Genomic DNA, 19,112 nt, shown 5'->3' with positions numbered 1-19,112 from the left:
TATTTATGGATGTAAGCGGGAACATTTCGCTCGCATGCCAAATAAAAATCGTTACAGCAGCTATTTTACGCTTTTGCAGCTAATCGAGGGAGCACTTTTTTTCCACCTATCGACCATTACTGAAAGTGGAGCGACGCACTGGAAGTCTTTCTTTTGGCGTTAAATTATAGCCAACGAGCGGTGACTGTACTGTGGTCCCGCGCATGCGCAGTCCAAGCCCCGGAGCCGCAGGAGATCAGAGCTGGTAAGCCAAATTTCAGTTCCTGAAATCTGAAAACACGAATTAAAATCAAATTTTAGAACTTTCCTCTAATTATAGAAGGCAGAAGCATATTTTAGTCACACTGGGTTTAAAAAGAAACCCGCCAGTCAGTTGTTTCTTTTTTTTCTCCCCTCACCGAGGTAAACCGTTTTTGGCGTCAGAGATGTAATCAAGCACAAAGCTTATCATCTTTAATATATACATTTGATAATGGCTCGCGGATCTTTGACGTAGCAGGTTTAAATACTAATTTTAAATTTAAAGCAGTTGCGCCAAGGTTTCAAAAATACCCGGCACACTTAACGCTGTTATGAGGAGAAAATGTTGCTCATTCATTAAAGATATTGCCGGAATGGGCGATAAGGTTGCTTTTTTCATTAAATGGGATTTTCACAGGAATTGAGCCTCTGCTTTAGCACATTTTTTGCCTCAAGGATTTCAGATCCTCCGCCATTTTAACTGAAATGCTGTATTTTAGTCTCTGTCGGTGTGTGTGTGTGTGTGTGTGTGGACTTGGGAGCTTGCGCGTAAATATTGGTGTGTCACCATTATTCTTTTATTATTGAAAGGAATGCATGGCTTATAAAAGTTCATGGCTGTTTTGCCTTATTGGAAACACTTTTAGAGGAAGATTTTTTGGAGGGTGAAATGTAGTTAAATTTTAAAGTAAAATTTAAACTCTGTCCTGTACTTTGGATAAATAGTATTTTGTTGAATGATAAAAGCGGTGCTAATGTGGTAAATTAAAAAGAGATGTTTCAAGACAGCAGAAAATAATATTATAATAATTTAAGATTTGAATTTTGTATATGCCTCTAAATCAGACATATTCCAATAAAGAAATATATTTAAAAACAAGAAACAACATAAAAATGAAAGCTTAAATTGGCGGGATTACTCTCCCGTCCATACTGTGGCACTCCCTCCTCAGGTTTTGGGTACAGTCTCCTCTATAAATCTTTAACACACAATGTTAAAGCTGTTACCCGATAACCAGACAGCATTACTTTGTGCTATTTCTCACGCTGTGTCTCCCAGTGCTCCAGCACAACACACTGGGACGCCGTCATGAGTGCCAAAGTGAACATGGAGGCTCCAGCCAAAGAACCGGACTGCACCCCTATGGATCCGTCATCTTCGCCTCCCACAGAGACAATCCTCATCTGCGGGGGTGATGGTGTGACCAAGAAGGCTCGGCCTCAGCCCCACACCACCACTGCTCTCCTGCTACCAGGTGAACTCATATGTAAGCATGTTCACAGATACATACTCTACTAAAGCACTGTTGGGGAAAACACTGATCGTGTCTTCTGATCTCATTAGACTGAAAAACGAATTGAGAAGTGAGCCTTTAAGTAACCAGCAGTGTAATAATTTACCAGGCAAATTGTAAGGTCATAGTTCAGAATTTACACCTGCAATGTTTAACCTAATTCACAGGCATCACATTACAAAACAAGGGTCATTTTAATGGTTGACTTAATAACATCACATAGAAATATATACACAAAAGATGCAACTCATCTTATTAGGTCACTGTTCACAAAGCTGTGAGTTTAATAATCAACTCTGAGTCTTCATTTCCAGAAAACCTTCATAGACTTACTAAACGGCTTCAGATCATTCTGTCACTAATTCAGGTCAGGTTTATTGATGCATTTGTGATAACCCCCCCCCCAATGAAAATTGAATTGTTAATTAAAAACTTATCTTTTCTTTTCATTGAACAAGTCATCCGCTTTAAATCTCAGTCTAATAAAATCATTAGCTGGATACATTTAAATGAAAATGTTAAAATTGACCTCTTTTACTTTAGGAGGGCAGATTCACCACGGCAACAGGTAAACAAGAGAGCCTCCTTTTAGTCCTTTTAGAAGTGCGGAAAGAGTCATTTTATTGAGCCATGGGCCGTTCTGTCATCATCATGCACAATATAAATGTTCGATATGAAATATCTAACTTCTCTGTACTGACTGCGGTGTTTATTTAGCAAACTTTCATTAGATGAAGCTATAGTTCTGATTTTTAACCCTAATGATTCAGCTGTAACCTGACAGGGACAAAATCTAGGAGATGTCCGGGAAGATAAAAATCTGGAGAAACAGACGAGCCACACTTTACTGATGGACCTGTGAGATTAGTAACCCAGACGGCAACAGACAGTCTGCCCTCAAGTCAGTTTTGGTTCAGTAAAAAAACAGTTATTGCAGCAGTTTATAATCATTACATTTTTTCCCAATAATTATTCAGTAAAAATTTAATGTACTGATGCGCTGTAAGAATTTCATTTTTCACAGAGGATTTCATTATGTCTGCCATTACTGGATAAAAGTTTTTAATTAAATTTAGAGGAAAAACTGTGCTTTAATGTTCCCCAGTGTAAGCGTTCGTAATTTTATGTAATATCAGCCTTCAGTGATAGATGATGGCTCTCTTACGGCAACAGTAGAGATGTTTTACTCAGTTACTGGTAGCCTGATAGTAAGACTTTGCATGTTAGCATGGACAAACACGTTTTTAGAAATGTCTCAGCTTTTATAGAGCTGTTTACATGATGTTCAGATAGATTTGAGATATTTTAGTGTAATTCTGGGAGGGTGAGGCTCTTTAAATAAGGAATACAGATTGTATCGGGACAAATTAAGCCACAATGAATGGATCTGGAGGAGATGAGCTGGATCCAGACCTGATCCAGTCTGAATCCATGATGGTTATCTGAGCGCATCCTTAAACGTCACTGTAAAAAAACCATTGAACTCAGTTTTAGTCATTTCACGCTCATCTTCAATCAGATATTCTCAGCCATTTTTCCATCAATGTGACTGATTACAGAACAACACATGATTGATAACTTAAACAGTGATTGCTGCAGCAAATGTTTAAAGTGTGGGCAAACTGACTGACAGTGTGACAGCTGCATTACTGTTCACAGAGATTCAGCTTTAGAAAGACCGAGTCTATAGATTTAAATCTGAACTGACAATAAGTCTAAGATGTAATCGCTGTTATGTTACGTACAGAAAACAGTGAACTAACCATGCCCTCTTCTGTGAATGAATTTGCTGCGTTGTGCACTTTGACAGCGACTTTATGAAGGAGAAATTAAACTGTGCATATCAAGAGGGGAGGAGTCAGAGAGAGAAACTTGGTAACCATGGTAACTACTCAGAGTTGAAGTTACCTGTCGTTCAGGGGGGGAAAACAGTGTTTCCTTCAATTTAGGGTTAACAAATTCAAAGTTGTTTACTAAGCCTGCTTCTTGGAATCGGGCCCAGCTGATGGTTTAAGGATTGTTAAAGATGCTACATCCACTACCAGTCAAAAGTTTGGACACACCTTCTCATTACTTTAAGAACTGAAGGTCAGACAGTCCGGAAAATAACTAAACTTTGAATGCAGTGCAGTTGCAAAAACCATCAAGCGCTACAATGAAACTGGCTTACATGAGGACCGGCCCAGGAAAGGAAGACCAAGAGTTACCTCTGCTGCTGAGGATAAATTCATCTGACCAGCCTCAGAAATCACAAGTTAACAGCAACCCAGATTAGAGCCCAGATAAATGCCACACAGAGTTCCAGTAGCAGACAGATCTGTACATCAACTGTTCAGAGGAGACTTCGCAAATCAGGCCTTTATGGTCAAATAGCTGCTAAGAAACTAATACAAGCAGCAACAACAAGCAGAAGAGATTTGTTTGAAATACAATTATCAAAATTAGCACAAAACACATTAGACCAGTGCTTTGGTCTCATTGTCCAAATTTAAGATCTTTGGTTCCACCCGCCGTGTTTTTGTGCAACGCAGAAAAGGTGAACTGATGGTCTCTAGATGTATGGTTCCCACTGTGAAGCATTGAGGAGGTGTGATGGTGTGGGGGTGTTGTGCTGGTGACACTGTTGGGGAACTTATTCAAAACTGAAGGCACAGGAGATGGTTTGGGATTAGATGAACCGCAGAGTGAAGGCAAAAGGACCAACAAGATGCTGAGCATCTCTGGGAACTTCTTCAAAACTATTGGAAAACCATTTCATGAAACTCATTGAGAGAAGGCCAAGAGTGTGCAAAGCAGTAATGGAAGCAAAGGGCGGTTATTTTGAAGAATCTAAAATATAAAACACAAGTTATTTCACACGTTTTTGTTTACTACATAACTCCATATGTGTTCATTCTTAGTTGTGATCCCTTCAGTGAGAATCTACAGTTTAAATAGTCATGAAAATAAAGAAAAAACATTAAATGAGAAGGTGTGTACAAACTTTTGACTGGTAGTACATAGAGTTCACTCAGCCACTCCTCTCTGCATGTGCAAATCCTGACAAATCTTCCAGTGCCTGTTCATAATTAATAAGTTTTAATGCATAATTTTTAATTCAGAGTTTCCATGTTCAATATTAAACCTTTAAGTTTTGATGTGTTGGCCGGACAGAGCAACACTTTCTGAGACGTTAGCTCTAGCTCACCAAAGCCGTGGAAGTTTTTTACTTTTTTAATTTTATTAACAAAAGAGATAATCAGGTAATTAAAACTGTGTTTGTCCAAAATAACAACAACATTAAGAAAACAGTTTGATTGCTTCCAAAATCTCTGCTCTGTATTAGATAAACCAAGACTGTTGTTGTTACTTAAAATAAAAACTTACTGAAATAAAAACCATAACAAAGTTTTGGGGGAAAAAATACTTTAATGAACTGATATAAAAATAAAAAACAGACACAATTTATTTCCCGACACAATCCTCCCATTTATCTGACTTGGCGTTAGACGCACATTAGCTTGTGACCCTCTCTGAGGCCGGGTCTGTGCCCCCGGGTCTTTTACAAACGTGTTAATCACTAATAACAATAATATAACACTAATAACCAGCAGATCCTGATTTCTATTGCAGTTTCTCATGTCAGAGAAATGTGCAGTAATACTGAGTGTGAAAACTGAGTGACGATATTAGCAGCTGTTTAACAGTTTTGTGAAGTGTGCTGATAACCAGGCCTGTCTGCAAATCTACAGAAACAAACAAATACTATTTGCCTGGTTGTCACGGCAACAGAGCGCTGTTTTTCCTTTACCATTTATAGTGAGTAAAGCAGATGACAATGAACTACATCACTTTGTGCTTTATTATTCCGAGTGCATCTTTTTCCTCAGCTCCTGCCCATCAGAAGGTGGAGGTGACTCCAGCTGTTGCAGTGGGTAACCCAGGTAAAGGAAGCAGAGCCAATGAGATGGCAACGCCTGCACTGACAGCACAGGTGGGCGGAGCTTGTAGCATTGTCCATGTCCTAGAGTTGAAGGAGGGAATGGCCATCCTGCCCAGTAGCAACCTTAAGGTAAAGCGATATTAAGCTTTGCTGTGGTTTAAAAAAAGTCATTGAAAGTTGTTTTTATTTCTTTTTTGACAAAGTCCTGAATAACATATATATATATATATACACATATGTGTATATATATATATATATATACACATATGTGTATATATATATATATATATATATATATATATATATACACATATATATATATATATATATATATATATATATATATATATATATATATATATATACACATATATATATATATATATATATATATATATATATATATATATATATATATATATATATATATATACACATATATATATATATATACATATACATATATATATATATATATATATACACATATATATATATATATATATATATATATATATATATATATATATATATATATATATATACACATATATATATATATATACATATACATGTATATACTTTTTTTTTTTTTTAAAGCAGCATACAGTTTGTAAAGACACGGACACATTTTGACAGATGGTGCACTGATGCATGTGTGTGTGTGTATTTGTCTTGTAGTTCTGTGTGAGTGACTTAGGAGCTCTGAGCACATTGATCACCCCGGGCACTGCCAGCAGCACTGCTGAACCTGCAGCAGGGACTTCTGGGAGATCCACTGACGCAGAAAGAGTTCCAGACAAGCCAGGTAGACTCGTGGTTACGTAAGGTCATAGTAATATCAGGCACAGACACACAAATACTGCACTCTGGTGAATCATTTACATTTTGCACACACAGAGCACAAAACAGTTTGGAACCGGTCACCTCTAGGATAACAGATTTTTATACTACTTAGCCACATGTGTTTGTTATATTTTAGCACATATTTGATAACCAAAGCAGCTTTTATATGTGATATTTCAAATATAACAGTGAGTTAAACTAGTTCTTGTGTTACACGTGTTTAAACAGCCTGCACTTTTATTTGAAGTACTAAACAGCATGGGCTCAGTCATCAGTGTGTGTGTGTGTGTGTGTGTGTGTGTGTGTGTGTGTGTGTGTGTGTGTGTGTGTGTGTGTGTGTGTGTGTGTGTGTGTGTGTGTGTGTGTATTAAGCATAAATGAGTGGTAATTACATCAGCTGTAGCAGAGCTTCTCTTTACAAGTGAAGAGGTTGCAGCTGCAGATTTCTTTGTAGACATTTAAAATCCAGCTGAGAAACTTTGAAAAGTCAAAGAATATTCAATAAAGATGCAGACGGGCGTGTTTTCACCTGCAGCCCTGTCTGTGACAGATGCGTCGACTCCTGCCAGCTCTGGGAGGGGCGTGGCCCTGGAGCCAGAGAGGTTGGTGCCGATCAAAGCTGAAGTCCAGGTTGATCCAGGACAACAGAACCATAATCCCAGAGCTCAGCGGACCTACACAGAAGAGCTCCGCAGAGACCCCATCACTGACAAGTATGTGCCCCGCTGCTCGGCCTTTATGTTTACGCGCCTCGCTCCACATGCATAAGCTCATCTTTCGTTCCCCGCGCCTCAGGAGGAGCATTGGCGTGGAGAAAGTGCCGGCAGGCGGGAGAGTCTCCCTCAACCCCGATCACCTGAAGCCCATGAGGAAGAGGAAAAGGAAGGAGTACCTGAGTCCATCTGAGGAAGACTCGGACATCGAGGGCACGGTGGAACCGCGTTGCTATTTCAGTTTTAAAGTTGCTTTTATGCGTGACTACCATCTCACCGTTTCCTGTTGTGTGCTTTCTCGTGTTTTCTTTTTAAGGATGAGAAAATGGATGATTCTAAAGCAGATGGCCGACACATCAGAGGAGGTTGGAGCATTTATTTCTTGCATCAGTGGTTTTGTTGGACGCATATCATCTTTCACTGGATACTATTACTACTAAGCTGCAACACTACATCACATAAAATCACATCATCTCTTTACTTCATCCAGAAGCTGTGTGTCCTTCTTTATCCTTTCATTACATACCCTTTCCTGTTTCAATTTATTTGAAAAAAAAAAACATGCAAGGTCGAAAATGTATCGAGTGTATAGAAGACATAATGTTGGAGTTTCACAGCAGGCTTAGATTTTTTAAATTCCGCTGCAGCTGACATGCCATTAAATTATCTTCTTCTGACTGTTTCCATTAGTTGTAAATTGTAATAAATAATTTTATAAATGTAATAAATGATGGTGTCTGTTTGCTGAAGGTGGAGACAGTAAGACAGAGCAGTGGACGTGGGCTCAGTACCTGGAGGAGACCAAAGCTGTTGCTGCTCCTAACAAGCTTTTCCAAGAGGTATGTACACACACACACACACACACACACACACACACACACACACACACACACACACACACACACACACACGTAGTAACCGTAGTAGGCAATCAAATCTATTGCTCGGAGCAAAATTGAGTGTAGCACTCTCAAGAGAGGGACAAAGTAATTTATGTCGCCAAAGCCATATGTTCATATATTAAATCAAGGATTTAAAACTAATTTCACATTGTGCCCACTTTGAAGTGAAGCGGGCCAAATCAATGAAACTCTCCTTTCTGTAAGTGTAAAGAACTTTAGTTACACTTTTAATCTCTGAAGTATCTCAGTGTAAGAAAACAAGTGCAATTTCAGCAGTACGTCTCCGTTTTTCTACACAATAAAGAAACGCTGCTGTATCAAATGAAAGAAATCTGTCAGCGCAGCTCGTTGGGCTTAAATTGTAAGAAATAAGTGCTGAAAATTACACAAAAGAAAGCTCATTGCTGAGACTATTCCAAAACAGAAAGTGTATGTTAATTCAAAGAACTTGCTTCTTTTTTTTGAGCTGTGAGTGTATCCAGCAGAATAGTTTACCTACTACGTAGTTATGTTGATGTGGTATAAATGTCCATGGTCTTCATCGGTTAAGTTATAAAATGTTTAAAAATACAGTTAAAAGTCCAAAATTTATGCCATTTTCCAAACCTGTCTAAGCAGACTGGATTGGAGTCTTAGAGTGTTTGTCGGACCGATTCTGACCCCCGGGCCTTACGTTTGACACCTCTGTACTAAATGTTGGAGTTTGATTTTAAAATAATCTAAAGGTTTGTATAACAGTGATGAAAAACCTAATCTTGGAATAAAAGAGTAAAAAACATTAAGATGAAGACATAATCCCTGTTATTTTATTATTTTTTCTAGCGGTTTTCGGATGGTTTCTCTGTTCTTTGCTGTCACTCAGTTTCCCCAGAAAAATCTTTTATGCAGACTTTGCTTCCATCTCCTTGTTGTACGGAAACTTTTGCTGTTGTTTCATGTTCCAGTCCCAGAGAGTGCCGACAGTGAAGAACGGCTTCAAACAGGGGATGAAGCTGGAAGGCATCGACCCGCAGCATCCGTCCATGTACTTTGTCCTCACTGTGGCTGAGGTGAGCCAGTTGACTGTCGCCGCCAGGCTTCTTATTTAGGATCATTTTCATGTATTCACAGAATGCTTTGGATGCAGAATGAGTTCACTGAGGTGTCTCCTCTTCTGATATGTCATGTCAGGTCTGCGGTTACCGGCTGCGGCTTCATTTTGATGGCTACTCTGACTGTCATGACTTCTGGGTGAATGCCAACTCTCCCGACATCCACGCTGCAGGCTGGTGTGAGAGCACAGGGCACAAATTGCACACCCCCAAAGGTCAGAGGTCATACTTATTCTTACACTAAATAAATTCTTAAAAAATATTTGCCATCCCAGTGTGTGTTTTATTGACACAAGAAGTTTAGAGCGCATGGTTTCTTTTGGTGCAGATTAAGTAATGAGATCTAGTGTTTTTACTGAGCTCAGCTGAGTCTCTCCTGGCATTTTTACATTTAAAGCACACAGATGTGAAAACAATTCCTCTAAATCCTCTAAATCTTCCAACATGTGACTCCTTTCTGTATTTCTGTGCTTCCTGCAGGCTGTAAAGAGGAGGAGTTTACTTGGACCAACTATCTGAGAATGACTAAAGCACAAGTGGCTCCCAAAGAACTTTTTGCCAGTCCCGGAAGGGTAACCATCTCTGTGCAGTATAATATATGCTGGCTGTTTTAACCACACACACACATATTGGATGAGGTGACTGATTCAGTGCAAGGAAAATTCCCAACTTCAGCTATTATAATGAAAAGCTTATTTTAAGAAATGTGCACCTTAGATCATGATCGTGCAGCACTGAAGACAAACTGAACTGTTTTGTTTAATAAGGTCCTGGATAATTTTTATGTAAATACCAAATGCATGGAGATCATAATCTAAAAATCTTGACAAGTGGCTCAACAGCACACCAAAGAAGGTAACGCTTCCCCTGGTTTTCCAGATCGATGTGAAGTGTGGTTTCGAGATAGGAATGAAGCTGGAGGCCGTCGATCGTATGAACCCCTCCCTGATCTGTGTAGCAACCATCACCGATGTGGTGGATGACCGCTTCCTGGTTCATTTTGACAACTGGGATGACACATATGACTACTGGTGAGTCGTAGCATCTATCTGAATGCTTTTGGGAAATGATTTAAAGGATTTCTAAAATGATACTGTGATTGGGCTTTTGATATGTTCATATAAATCTGAAGCAGTATCGGTGAGAATACAGCTATTTAGATATTTCGTGCTGTCATAGAAAAGGGTAATTATAATATCTCTATTCTGCTGGTGTAGCTGGAGGTTTGAGTTTAATCAAGAGGGGAGCAGTTGGCATTGTTAAGGCAGATTAATGATGGCTGCTAGAGTTTGCAAAAAGTTCTGAATCCCGTGGAACGAAATTCATACCTTTATTAGGACTGTACAGCTGTTTGATGCTGTGTCATAGGTGATATGTGACCATTTCAGATTATAAAATTACGTTTGTGAAATGTTCATTTCAGAACATTTTAGAGTGGCAACCTTGCTCAGAAGTAAAGGTTCGTCTGTCTGCAAAAAAAATCCAAAACCCTTGGACTTTTCTCAGTGTGAACATCTAATATGTTTTCCATGTATCCGATTTCTTTTTCAGTACATATCGCAGCAATTCAGACTACAGCAGCCGAGCTGCACAAGCACGGTGTATTGATTAGCATAAAGATAATGCCTCCATTAAACAAAGCGTAACAAGCTGGACTTTTATCTGGCTCACTCGTTTCAGCGCATGTGCCAGTTTTCTCCCAGCACACAGCAGATGCGTGCTGCTTTCTCGTTTTTTCACCTCTCTCTTTTCTCGCTCCTGTGTTTCAGTAAAAGTAACTGTTGTTCAATATTCAACACAGTCAGCTCAGATTGTTTACAGAGCAATGCAGAAAAAAAGTGTCGTGCAAACACTGACATTGCTGTAACACAATCTTCACAGAGATTCAGAGCAGTACAACAAATCCACCTTTACATCAATGTCACTATGGATACAATACTACTAAACAAGTGTCTTTAGATCACTTCAACAGAGAGAAACACAAATCTTTCAGGATTTAAAAGTTTCACTTTCTTCAACAGCTAGATGCTGATTTATTTCCTGCAGCATAATCTCTCATCAGTTCAGTCTTAATTTTCCTGTAAGTTCACAGAAATTTCTATTGAACCTAAATTGTGCATATTGTTGTGTGTCACAACATGCAGGTGTGATTCCAGCAGTCCGTACATTCATCCTATTGGTTGGTGCCAAGAAAGGAACCTCCCTCTAACACCACCCCAAGGTGAGGAATGTGATCCCTGTTAATCAGTAGTTTATCCGTGCTCATTGTCATATCATGGGTTCATCATGAGTTCTGCTCAGTTACTTTTTTGTACACTTGCCCTCTTTTTTTTTTCTTTCATTACCGTTAAACTGAGGATGAACATGTGACAGTTAAAAGTTAGTACCTGACATATGTATCTATGCTTAAAACTTACAAAAGCTGTTTTTTAATAAGTGATATATAAAGTCAGGCAAAACCGTGTAAGGTTTTATGGCTGTTTACGTTGGTGAAAGTTTTTTCCTGCACCAGATTATCCAGACCAGGGCCGGTTCTCCTGGTCTCGATACTTGGAGGAGACAGGATCCAAAGCAGTGGCTGCTGATGCCTTTAAAGTGGTGAGAATGCAGATAAAAAGTAAAGAAGAGCTAGCATTACGAACAGTAAAGTCACAGATTAATGGAAAATATGTCTAGTTTGTTTTGTTGTCAACGTGAATGTGAAATCCCATCATCCTCTGCTCCAGCGGTCACCTCACAGCTTTCAGCCTCAGATGAAACTGGAGGCCGTGGACAAAAGAAGTCCCGGTCTCATAAGAGTGGCTACAGTTGAGGAGGTGGACACGCATCGCATTAAGGTACAACTTTGTATAGTTCTTTAATGTTGTGGAATGATTACTTGAACCCATTTTCTTGAAGAAAATTAATTGATTGATCGATTCCTAAAGATTAAAAGATCCCAAGAATCAGTCAAAGAGCTGGAAGCAACACAATTAAACATAATCCCAGTATCAGCTTTATAAAAAAAGGAGTCAAGACTGGTTTGATGACAATAAAAGAAATCAAGTTTCATTAATCATCAGAGTAAATTAGATATAGATTCCTGCTCCAGTACTTTTTCCTTATGCTCAGCAGCTGTGCTTCAATAAATAAAACAATAAACAAGTCTGGAGATCAAATATCATCTTGGTGGACCACTTTTCAACCTCTCTGAGCTCCGCTTTCAAAGACCGACCATCCTGACAATCAAGCATATGATCCCTTCGGTCTGACCATCAGCATCCAGATAAACCAAGGTGCTGCTCGCGCAACCTGCAATCTAACTGATGCAGTGAATCAAACCTGGAAAACAAGCAGAAGGTGCCAGTCTCATGGGTTAAACCATCTTGCCTCGTCAGGAACAGCTTGAACAAGGATTTTGCAGAGGTGAAGAAGACAAACAGAGATAAAAGACTAGATCAATAAAGTGGATTGTGTGTGTGTAGATGATCGGATCAGTCATCAGAAATAACAGCACAACGACTAAGAGAAGTAAACAGAAGAAACAATAAAGTATGTTTAATGTGTGCCTGTCAGTTTGGATAGGTCTGCAGGAATAAGATCTTCCATGTCCAATTACTGTGTCATACGTCTTTGCAGTTGACTGTTGATTTCTGTACATTTTGAGCTCATGTACATGTGGAGTATTTATATCTATTACAGCCCGCTCTCTTCTTCTTGTTCAGATCCATTATGATGGCTGGAGTCACGTCTATGATGAGTGGGTAGACTCAGATCACCCAGACATCCATCCAGCAGGCTGGTGCGAGGCCACCGGTCACCCGCTTAAAATCCCTCCACGGGACACTAAAACACAGCAACCGCATGGTAGCAACCAGCCTCATGTGACTCCTTTTTCTTCACTTAAAACTGGAGGTCAAAAATTCTAAGCCTATTGCTATCTTCTATAGACTGTATATAAAAGATAGAAGTGGCCACAGTGACATCAGTATTGTGTTACGGACTGTTCTGAAACTTTATTTTAATATTTTGTTGAACTTTGAAGGCAGTGCTGCTACGATATTGGCTAATGCTAGCACTGACAAGCTAGCTTACATAGCAAGTGTAATTCACTGTGATATTTAATGGCATGCTAACTTTACCTAACAATAAGAAAACTGGATTAACAGAAACTGTTCTTAGGTAATGATTTAATCTACATTGTCAGGCATATCCATAACTTTAAGATTTAATACAAGTTAAATGGGTGACTTTATAGACCAAATGGTTTTTTTCTGTTGTAAAGCCAGTCTCATGTGGACATTAGTGGATCTTTTTAAAGCCTCACGGTTTGCCACTTGTTATTTACATGATTTCTTTAAGGTATAATCAATGCCGTGATTGTGAATGTCAGCCTATGAGTGTATGTGAATGTTCTCCTCTGTGTTTGTATATATGTAGGTGTGAGGGAGCCTCCTGCTACAGGCCAGTCCACCTACACCTCCTCTGTTCCCTGTAAACCCATCAGTCAGCCCAGAACCAACAAATACAGCTTCCACAACAGGTAAATCCTGAACTCAGCTCTGTCATTCTGTCATTAAATGCATGATTTTTCCAAAAACTTGGGATGATGTGTAAAACCTAAATGAAAACAGAATAAAAAAAGTCAAATATTTGAACTGAGAAAGTGGATCATCATTTTGAATTTGACATTATCAGTCAATGATCTAAAAAAAGTTGGGACGGGGCCATGTTTTTGTTGACATTTTACACAGAGTCCCAACTTTTTTTTTTTTTAAATTAGAATTTTTTTAGATGCTAAAATGCACAGAAAGCATATCTCCATTTTTGTCTTTGAAACAGGAAGTGTCCAACTCCAGGGTGTGACGGCTCAGGCCATGTCACCGGTCGTTTCACCGCCCATCACTGCATATCCGGCTGCCCGTTGGCTGAGCGTAACCAGGGTAGGCTGAAGGCTGACCTATCAGACTCAGAGTGCAAGAGAAACCTCTTCTTTGGTCAGAGGACTAAGAAGACTCATTACCGTGGCAGGTAAAGTGGTGTCCATGTATTTGTGTGCATGTTTGTTTTTTCTCGCATTCATTTTCTGTATTTTCAGGATTGGTCGTCCTCCCAAATACAGAAAGAATCAACAGAGGGACTACCAGAGTAAGTTGCACTGTTTGTTTTTTTGTTTTCGCAGCACCTCACCTCAAAACAAGAAATACTAATAATCTAATCAGAAGATTTGCATGTTAATTGTTTGATATGCTGTATTTGTTACTGTGAAAAGGCCGGCAGACCTTTTGTAACTCACCGGTGAAGTTTTTAGAGCTTCCACTGAGCCTTGCAATCTAATAGAAATGAATTAACCGTTGCTTTTTCTGCTATGATACCCAAAATTAAATGGTTGTCAACGTATTTATCTTATATAATTACTTAATGCTTTTAAGATAATTTTACAATCACGTTGTCTTTATAAGATTCTAGATACAGTATTTAGACAGGCAACAGTTGCAACAAACATCCAGTCAGCTCATGTATCTCGTATTCCCCTCAAATTTCCATGTTTGTACAATCACGTGTTTCATCATGTGTATGTATGTTTCTGTGCACAGACATGTCCTCACAGGGAGTGTATCCATCACTGTTCATGTCAGCTTTGAGCAACCAATCAGACCGCACTCTGTCTTTGTGCTGGGAACAGCACTGCAAGCTGCTGCCCGGCGTTCAGGGCATTCACGCCAGCCAGGTGGCTGCATGGAGCGTCGAGGAGGTGGGAAAATGTCGTTCGCCTCTATAATTATTTACATTCTTTCTCTGACTTATACGATTACCTGAAATCCGCTGCATCTGTGCCGCAGGTCTTCAGATTTGTCCAGAATTTAATTGGCTGTGAAGAACAGGCTCGTCTCTTCAAAGAAGAGGTGAGACCAGAGGTGGATTAATAACTGAAGGATGAATAAAGATTTGCAGTCTTTACTGGTGACGTGTAAACATGTCATTCATTACTGATGCTGTTTAGACTGTCTTGCACTCTTACATGTTTGCAGCTGTATAATATTTCTGAGTGGATTTCACTGCTAGGGGCTACTATAATTTGATATTTGACCAGATGGAACAAACTCTTCTCCACTTACTATCTCCACATTTGTGTCTCTCTAGATGATCGACGGGGAGGCTTTCCTGCTGCTGACCCAGACCGACATTGTGAAGATCATGAGCATTAAGCTAGGCCCCGCCCTCAAGATCTCCAACGCCATCCTCATGTTCAAGAGCACAGACGAGGGACTGAAGTGAATCCCGCCCTCACTCAGCGGCAGCGCTGTGCCGCCAATCATCATGTGCCAAATTCATTCTGTTGCAGGGAAAAAGACCCTGACCCCTTTTTCCATGTGTTCGGTGTCCTGTACCCATCAGAGAGAGGGAGGAGGGAGGGGGGTGGGTGGGGTGGGGGGGGGGGGGGGGTGAGGTCCAATCAGGGTAAAGAGAAACAGAGCTGAGATTAGAAGATTCAGGTTGATTAGAAAATATGAATACTTTTGGAGAGTAATGGAGGACTGTCATGGATATGAGGATGGAGCACATGTAGGAAAACAGAAACTGATGGGTTTGGTTCACCCAAAACCCCTCAAAAAATATCCCTTAGCCACAGTACGTCTGTGTGTGCTGTGCTAAATCTCAACATTTCAACCCACATACTTTATACTGAATTTGAATTATAAGCCAGCGGGAACGGCTGGAAACCCCACAGTTGCATTTCTCTGCCTACCAAAGCGCACTTTACATCCATGTCTCTCTGCGGGTAACTTTTTTACTATTTGAACATAAAAATGTTATAATTTTATAAATAACATATCCTTTTAAGCTATTGTGAGAAATGATATCACAGTGTGAATTAAGCCAAAAGCTCTCAGCGACTTTTAAACACCGACTACCAAATTCTAATCAGTTCGTGCTTGAACTTCCAAATTTAAAGACAATCCCCGAAAACCTTCAAAAGGTATCATGTCCTTGATTAAGATGAACAAAGTTGTCCATCTTAAGGTATACAAACTTATGGACACATGGATGGGCAGAGAACTGCAGACACCCGCTGCTCTCAGTGGTGTGAAGGGGAAAAAATAGGTGATGTCATGTAACAGATGTTTGTTAAACAGACATACTGTTTTATTTGTTTTCCTGTACAAGGAAGATTAACATCCAGTTCCTGCCTACACCAATGCAGCTGATATAAGTACTGATACTGTACGTTTACTTCCTAAGTTAGAATAGTTCCTATTGATGTACAAGGATAGTTGAAACCTCCAAAGAGGTCAACTTACCTTAAGATGAAGTTCACACGTGGCCAGATGTGATGAGAACTCTTACCTGGATTGTGACAAAACCCATCAGTTTGCAATGTCTGACGAGTAAAAGTGAAAGGAACATGTATCAAGGTTGAAAAGAAATCATCCTGAAATACTGTATCAACTAATGGAAATGAAGGAAAATAAAAAAAAAAGGTTGGGTAAAAGACAAGAAAGGGTTCCACATTAAAAAAAAAGTAAGTAAAAGGATTTTGATGCAGTAAGTGAGGCTGGTCTGTGAGGCTCTTATAGGCTTCATGTTTTGTGCAATAAAGAAGCTGATACAGAAGTGCTGTATTCAGCAACAGTTAATATTACAGTTCCTTATATATTAGACAAATTGTTGCACTGTAATGTTAAAAAAAAGGAAATCAAATGAGCTGCTTTGTTCAGACTGTTTAGATTTGTGATTGAGTCGCAGAGGAAGCCTTTGCTCATTTCACTGATTATTCCTGAGTATTAGTTCTTTATGTTCACTGCCTCAAAATTCTGCGCGCTGCACCGAAAATGTGAGCGCTCGAGTGAAGGACGAAATGTAACTTTTAAAACGTCGACCCTCAGCTCTCGAATCCGAGGCAGAGAAAACAAACGACAGTGTTTGAATTTTTATCTCTATATGCAAAACGTCTGAAATTATTTTTTAGCTGTTATAAATAGATGAAACGGACTCTTTGCATTGGGATTTTAGCACAACTGTGAAATTCAAATGGATTTTACACATGGATATTCCCACACTCGGTCACTAGAGAGTGCAAAAAATCCACCTTTTGCACTATAAACACGTATTTGGTATCTAGCCAATGGAGCGCTCTTGCAGTTTACATGTGAAGGAAGCGCCGGGCGAACTGTGTTCTCAGAAATGTTTACATTTGATGTCAGGGTTTGTTTAAAACACTGTATGGAGTTGATATTGTGAGACGAAAGCTGAATGTTTTAAGGGCTCCTGGAATCTTAAATATCACTTCTTTGTATGTCTCTCTGGTGGGATTTGTGTGCGTGTGTGTGCGTGTCAAGATAATCTTGGGTCACAAATGTCATTTAAACCATATGAATTAATAAACATCCACAGCTGTCTTGTCTGATTAATGTCTCTGCCTCTTGCCTCCTGCTACAGATGATAAATCCTGCATTTCCTGTGTGTGTGCAGGTATTCTGTGTGCACAGTACTGACTATAAACTGACTATGCCTACAGGCACATCCCCCTGTTGATCGTATTGTTGTCAGCACTGGCGATAACTCCCTCCACGCCCTTTCTGCTTTCACTACTTATCTTCTTGTTCCACTGCAGAGGCCAGAAAGCAGGCGCTGCTGATAACCTGCAGCAGCAAGACAACAAACAAAGCACTCAGTTGACTGCTGGGTAACAAATGTTTCATACAGGAAGGAGCAGCAGTTGACCAGGTCTTATTTTTTTCTTAATAATATCAGAAGATGGCGCTAAGCAAAGTCAGGACTTTTGGTTTTAACATTAACCCATGTTTTCTGTACGAGCAGCAGAGTTAAACAAAAGAAAAGTCCCATTACACTGAAACTAGTGTTGAGCTGTGTTAAACGTTCAGCTCTGTGCGCATTTTAATATTGAAAGCTTGTTGCAGTTCAGTATTCAGAAGCATGATATGGAAACCTGAACCCACAGTACAGTAAAAAAAAAAAAAAAAAGATATGATAAATCAGGAGTGTCAAACATAAGGCCCGGGTGTTCAAATCAGCCTGGCAAACACTCCAATGTCTCCCACTGGACAGCTTTAGAAAATTTGAAGGATATATTTTGAGTATATTTCAAACTTTTTACTGTATTTTAAGTCAGCTTTTCTGATTAATACAGACTTCACCCACCATCCATACCACACAAAAGTACAAGTACATTTTCTGGTAATTAATGAAAACTTTATAATCTAAATATTTAATTACAGGGCAGTCAGAGCGATGAACTTTACACATGTATCATTTAATCGCTCTGGCCCAGCCCACAATGTAGAATGAGTTTGAAACCACTATCATAAAACCTTAAAAGAAAATGACTTGGATATTTATAAAGCCCGGGGAGTTCAATGAATACTTCATAAATACTTTTTTAGTTTAGTTTGTCATGTAACATCTTTATATAACATAGTGTTTTGGGGGGAAGATGACACACTTTTATTCAAATGTTCTTTCACGTGTGTTAAAACACATCTAAACTGACAAACCTTGCTGGGAGTAGAGTCTACTGACTTATTCTGCAGTCTGTCGAAGTTTCATTGTTTTTAGTTGTTCTCAAACTGTGGGACTGTGTGACTATGCCCCACTAACCGGGCATAGAGCCACTCGACAACCTCAAAAAATGAGGTAACGGCCAAAGTGTTACCAGTCTATGAACTATATGGGGCTGTTTCAGAAGCTAGATTATCTTAATGGGTCACAGGTCACATATGAGTGCAATAAATTTAAATGGGGCCATGATTATCAGTGTACAGCATCCCCGCTTCTTTTAACAACAGTTTTCCTCTTTGCCTCAGATCTTTGGCCCAGTGTTTCCATGCCTTCTTCTTTGCATCACAGAGCTATTACCTGCATTTGTGGGTGTCTGAGGAACCAAAGATCTTTTCTCATCATCTACAGTATATAATAACATCAAAACATGGAAAAATCTCTGTGTGGAAGGGACAAACCAGAAAATCGATATTTGCAACGTGTACCTTGTGACATCGATGTTCTTTCAGGCTCAAAATGACTTGATATCATTCGTGAGAGATATGTTTGACAGATTATAGCCCAGCAAGCCATGTACAAGAGTTGTGTTGCGCTAAAAATAT

The 19,112-nt window shown here is 39.4% G+C and overlaps 1 protein-coding gene across 7 annotated transcripts; it reads left to right on the top strand.

Moving 5' to 3' along the window:
- Window positions 1–105: 105 nt before the first annotated feature.
- l3mbtl1 (L3MBTL histone methyl-lysine binding protein 1) lies at window positions 106–15,403 on the top strand. 7 transcript variants are annotated; one of them, XM_026153501.2, is made up of 22 exons: window positions 106–244; window positions 1,301–1,496; window positions 5,405–5,586; window positions 6,139–6,265; window positions 6,854–7,016; window positions 7,099–7,234; window positions 7,333–7,381; window positions 7,767–7,855; window positions 8,863–8,967; window positions 9,089–9,224; window positions 9,490–9,581; window positions 9,889–10,040; window positions 11,154–11,230; window positions 11,522–11,607; window positions 11,736–11,846; window positions 12,714–12,903; window positions 13,429–13,531; window positions 13,831–14,019; window positions 14,087–14,136; window positions 14,586–14,743; window positions 14,832–14,894; window positions 15,133–15,403. In XM_026153501.2, exons 2-22 carry the CDS (start codon window positions 1,331–1,333, stop codon window positions 15,265–15,267), a joined length of 2,559 nt encoding a protein of 852 aa, XP_026009286.1. In that variant the 5' UTR covers window positions 106–244; window positions 1,301–1,330; the 3' UTR covers window positions 15,268–15,403. The 7 variants fall into 7 exon arrangements, with proteins under 7 accessions (XP_026009286.1, XP_026009288.1, XP_026009283.1 ...); XM_026153503.2 differs by having other exon boundaries at window positions 6,839–7,016; window positions 12,714–12,855; XM_026153498.2 differs by having other exon boundaries at window positions 6,839–7,016.
- Window positions 15,404–19,112: the final 3,709 nt, after the last annotated feature.

Source organism: Astatotilapia calliptera, chromosome 20, assembly GCF_964374335.1.
Source record: "Astatotilapia calliptera chromosome 20, fAstCal68.1, whole genome shotgun sequence".
In the NCBI taxonomy this organism is placed as follows: Eukaryota; Metazoa; Chordata; class Actinopteri; order Cichliformes; family Cichlidae; genus Astatotilapia; species Astatotilapia calliptera.
Note: the sequence above shows the minus strand (reverse complement) of the source record. Positions and strands in the feature narration are given on the sequence as shown.

Bases quoted from the DNA above. Each gene is read 5' to 3' on its own strand.
- l3mbtl1 (XM_026153496.2), top strand. From the start codon at position 1,331: ATGAGTGCCAAAGTGAACATGGAGGCTCCAGCCAAAGAACCGGACTGC. The intron at 7,856-8,862 runs GTATGTACACAC...TTCATGTTCCAG, and splicing joins CTAACAAGCTTTTCCAAGAG to TCCCAGAGAGTGCCGACAGT. The intron at 9,225-9,489 runs GTCAGAGGTCAT...TGCTTCCTGCAG, and splicing joins CAAATTGCACACCCCCAAAG to GCTGTAAAGAGGAGGAGTTT.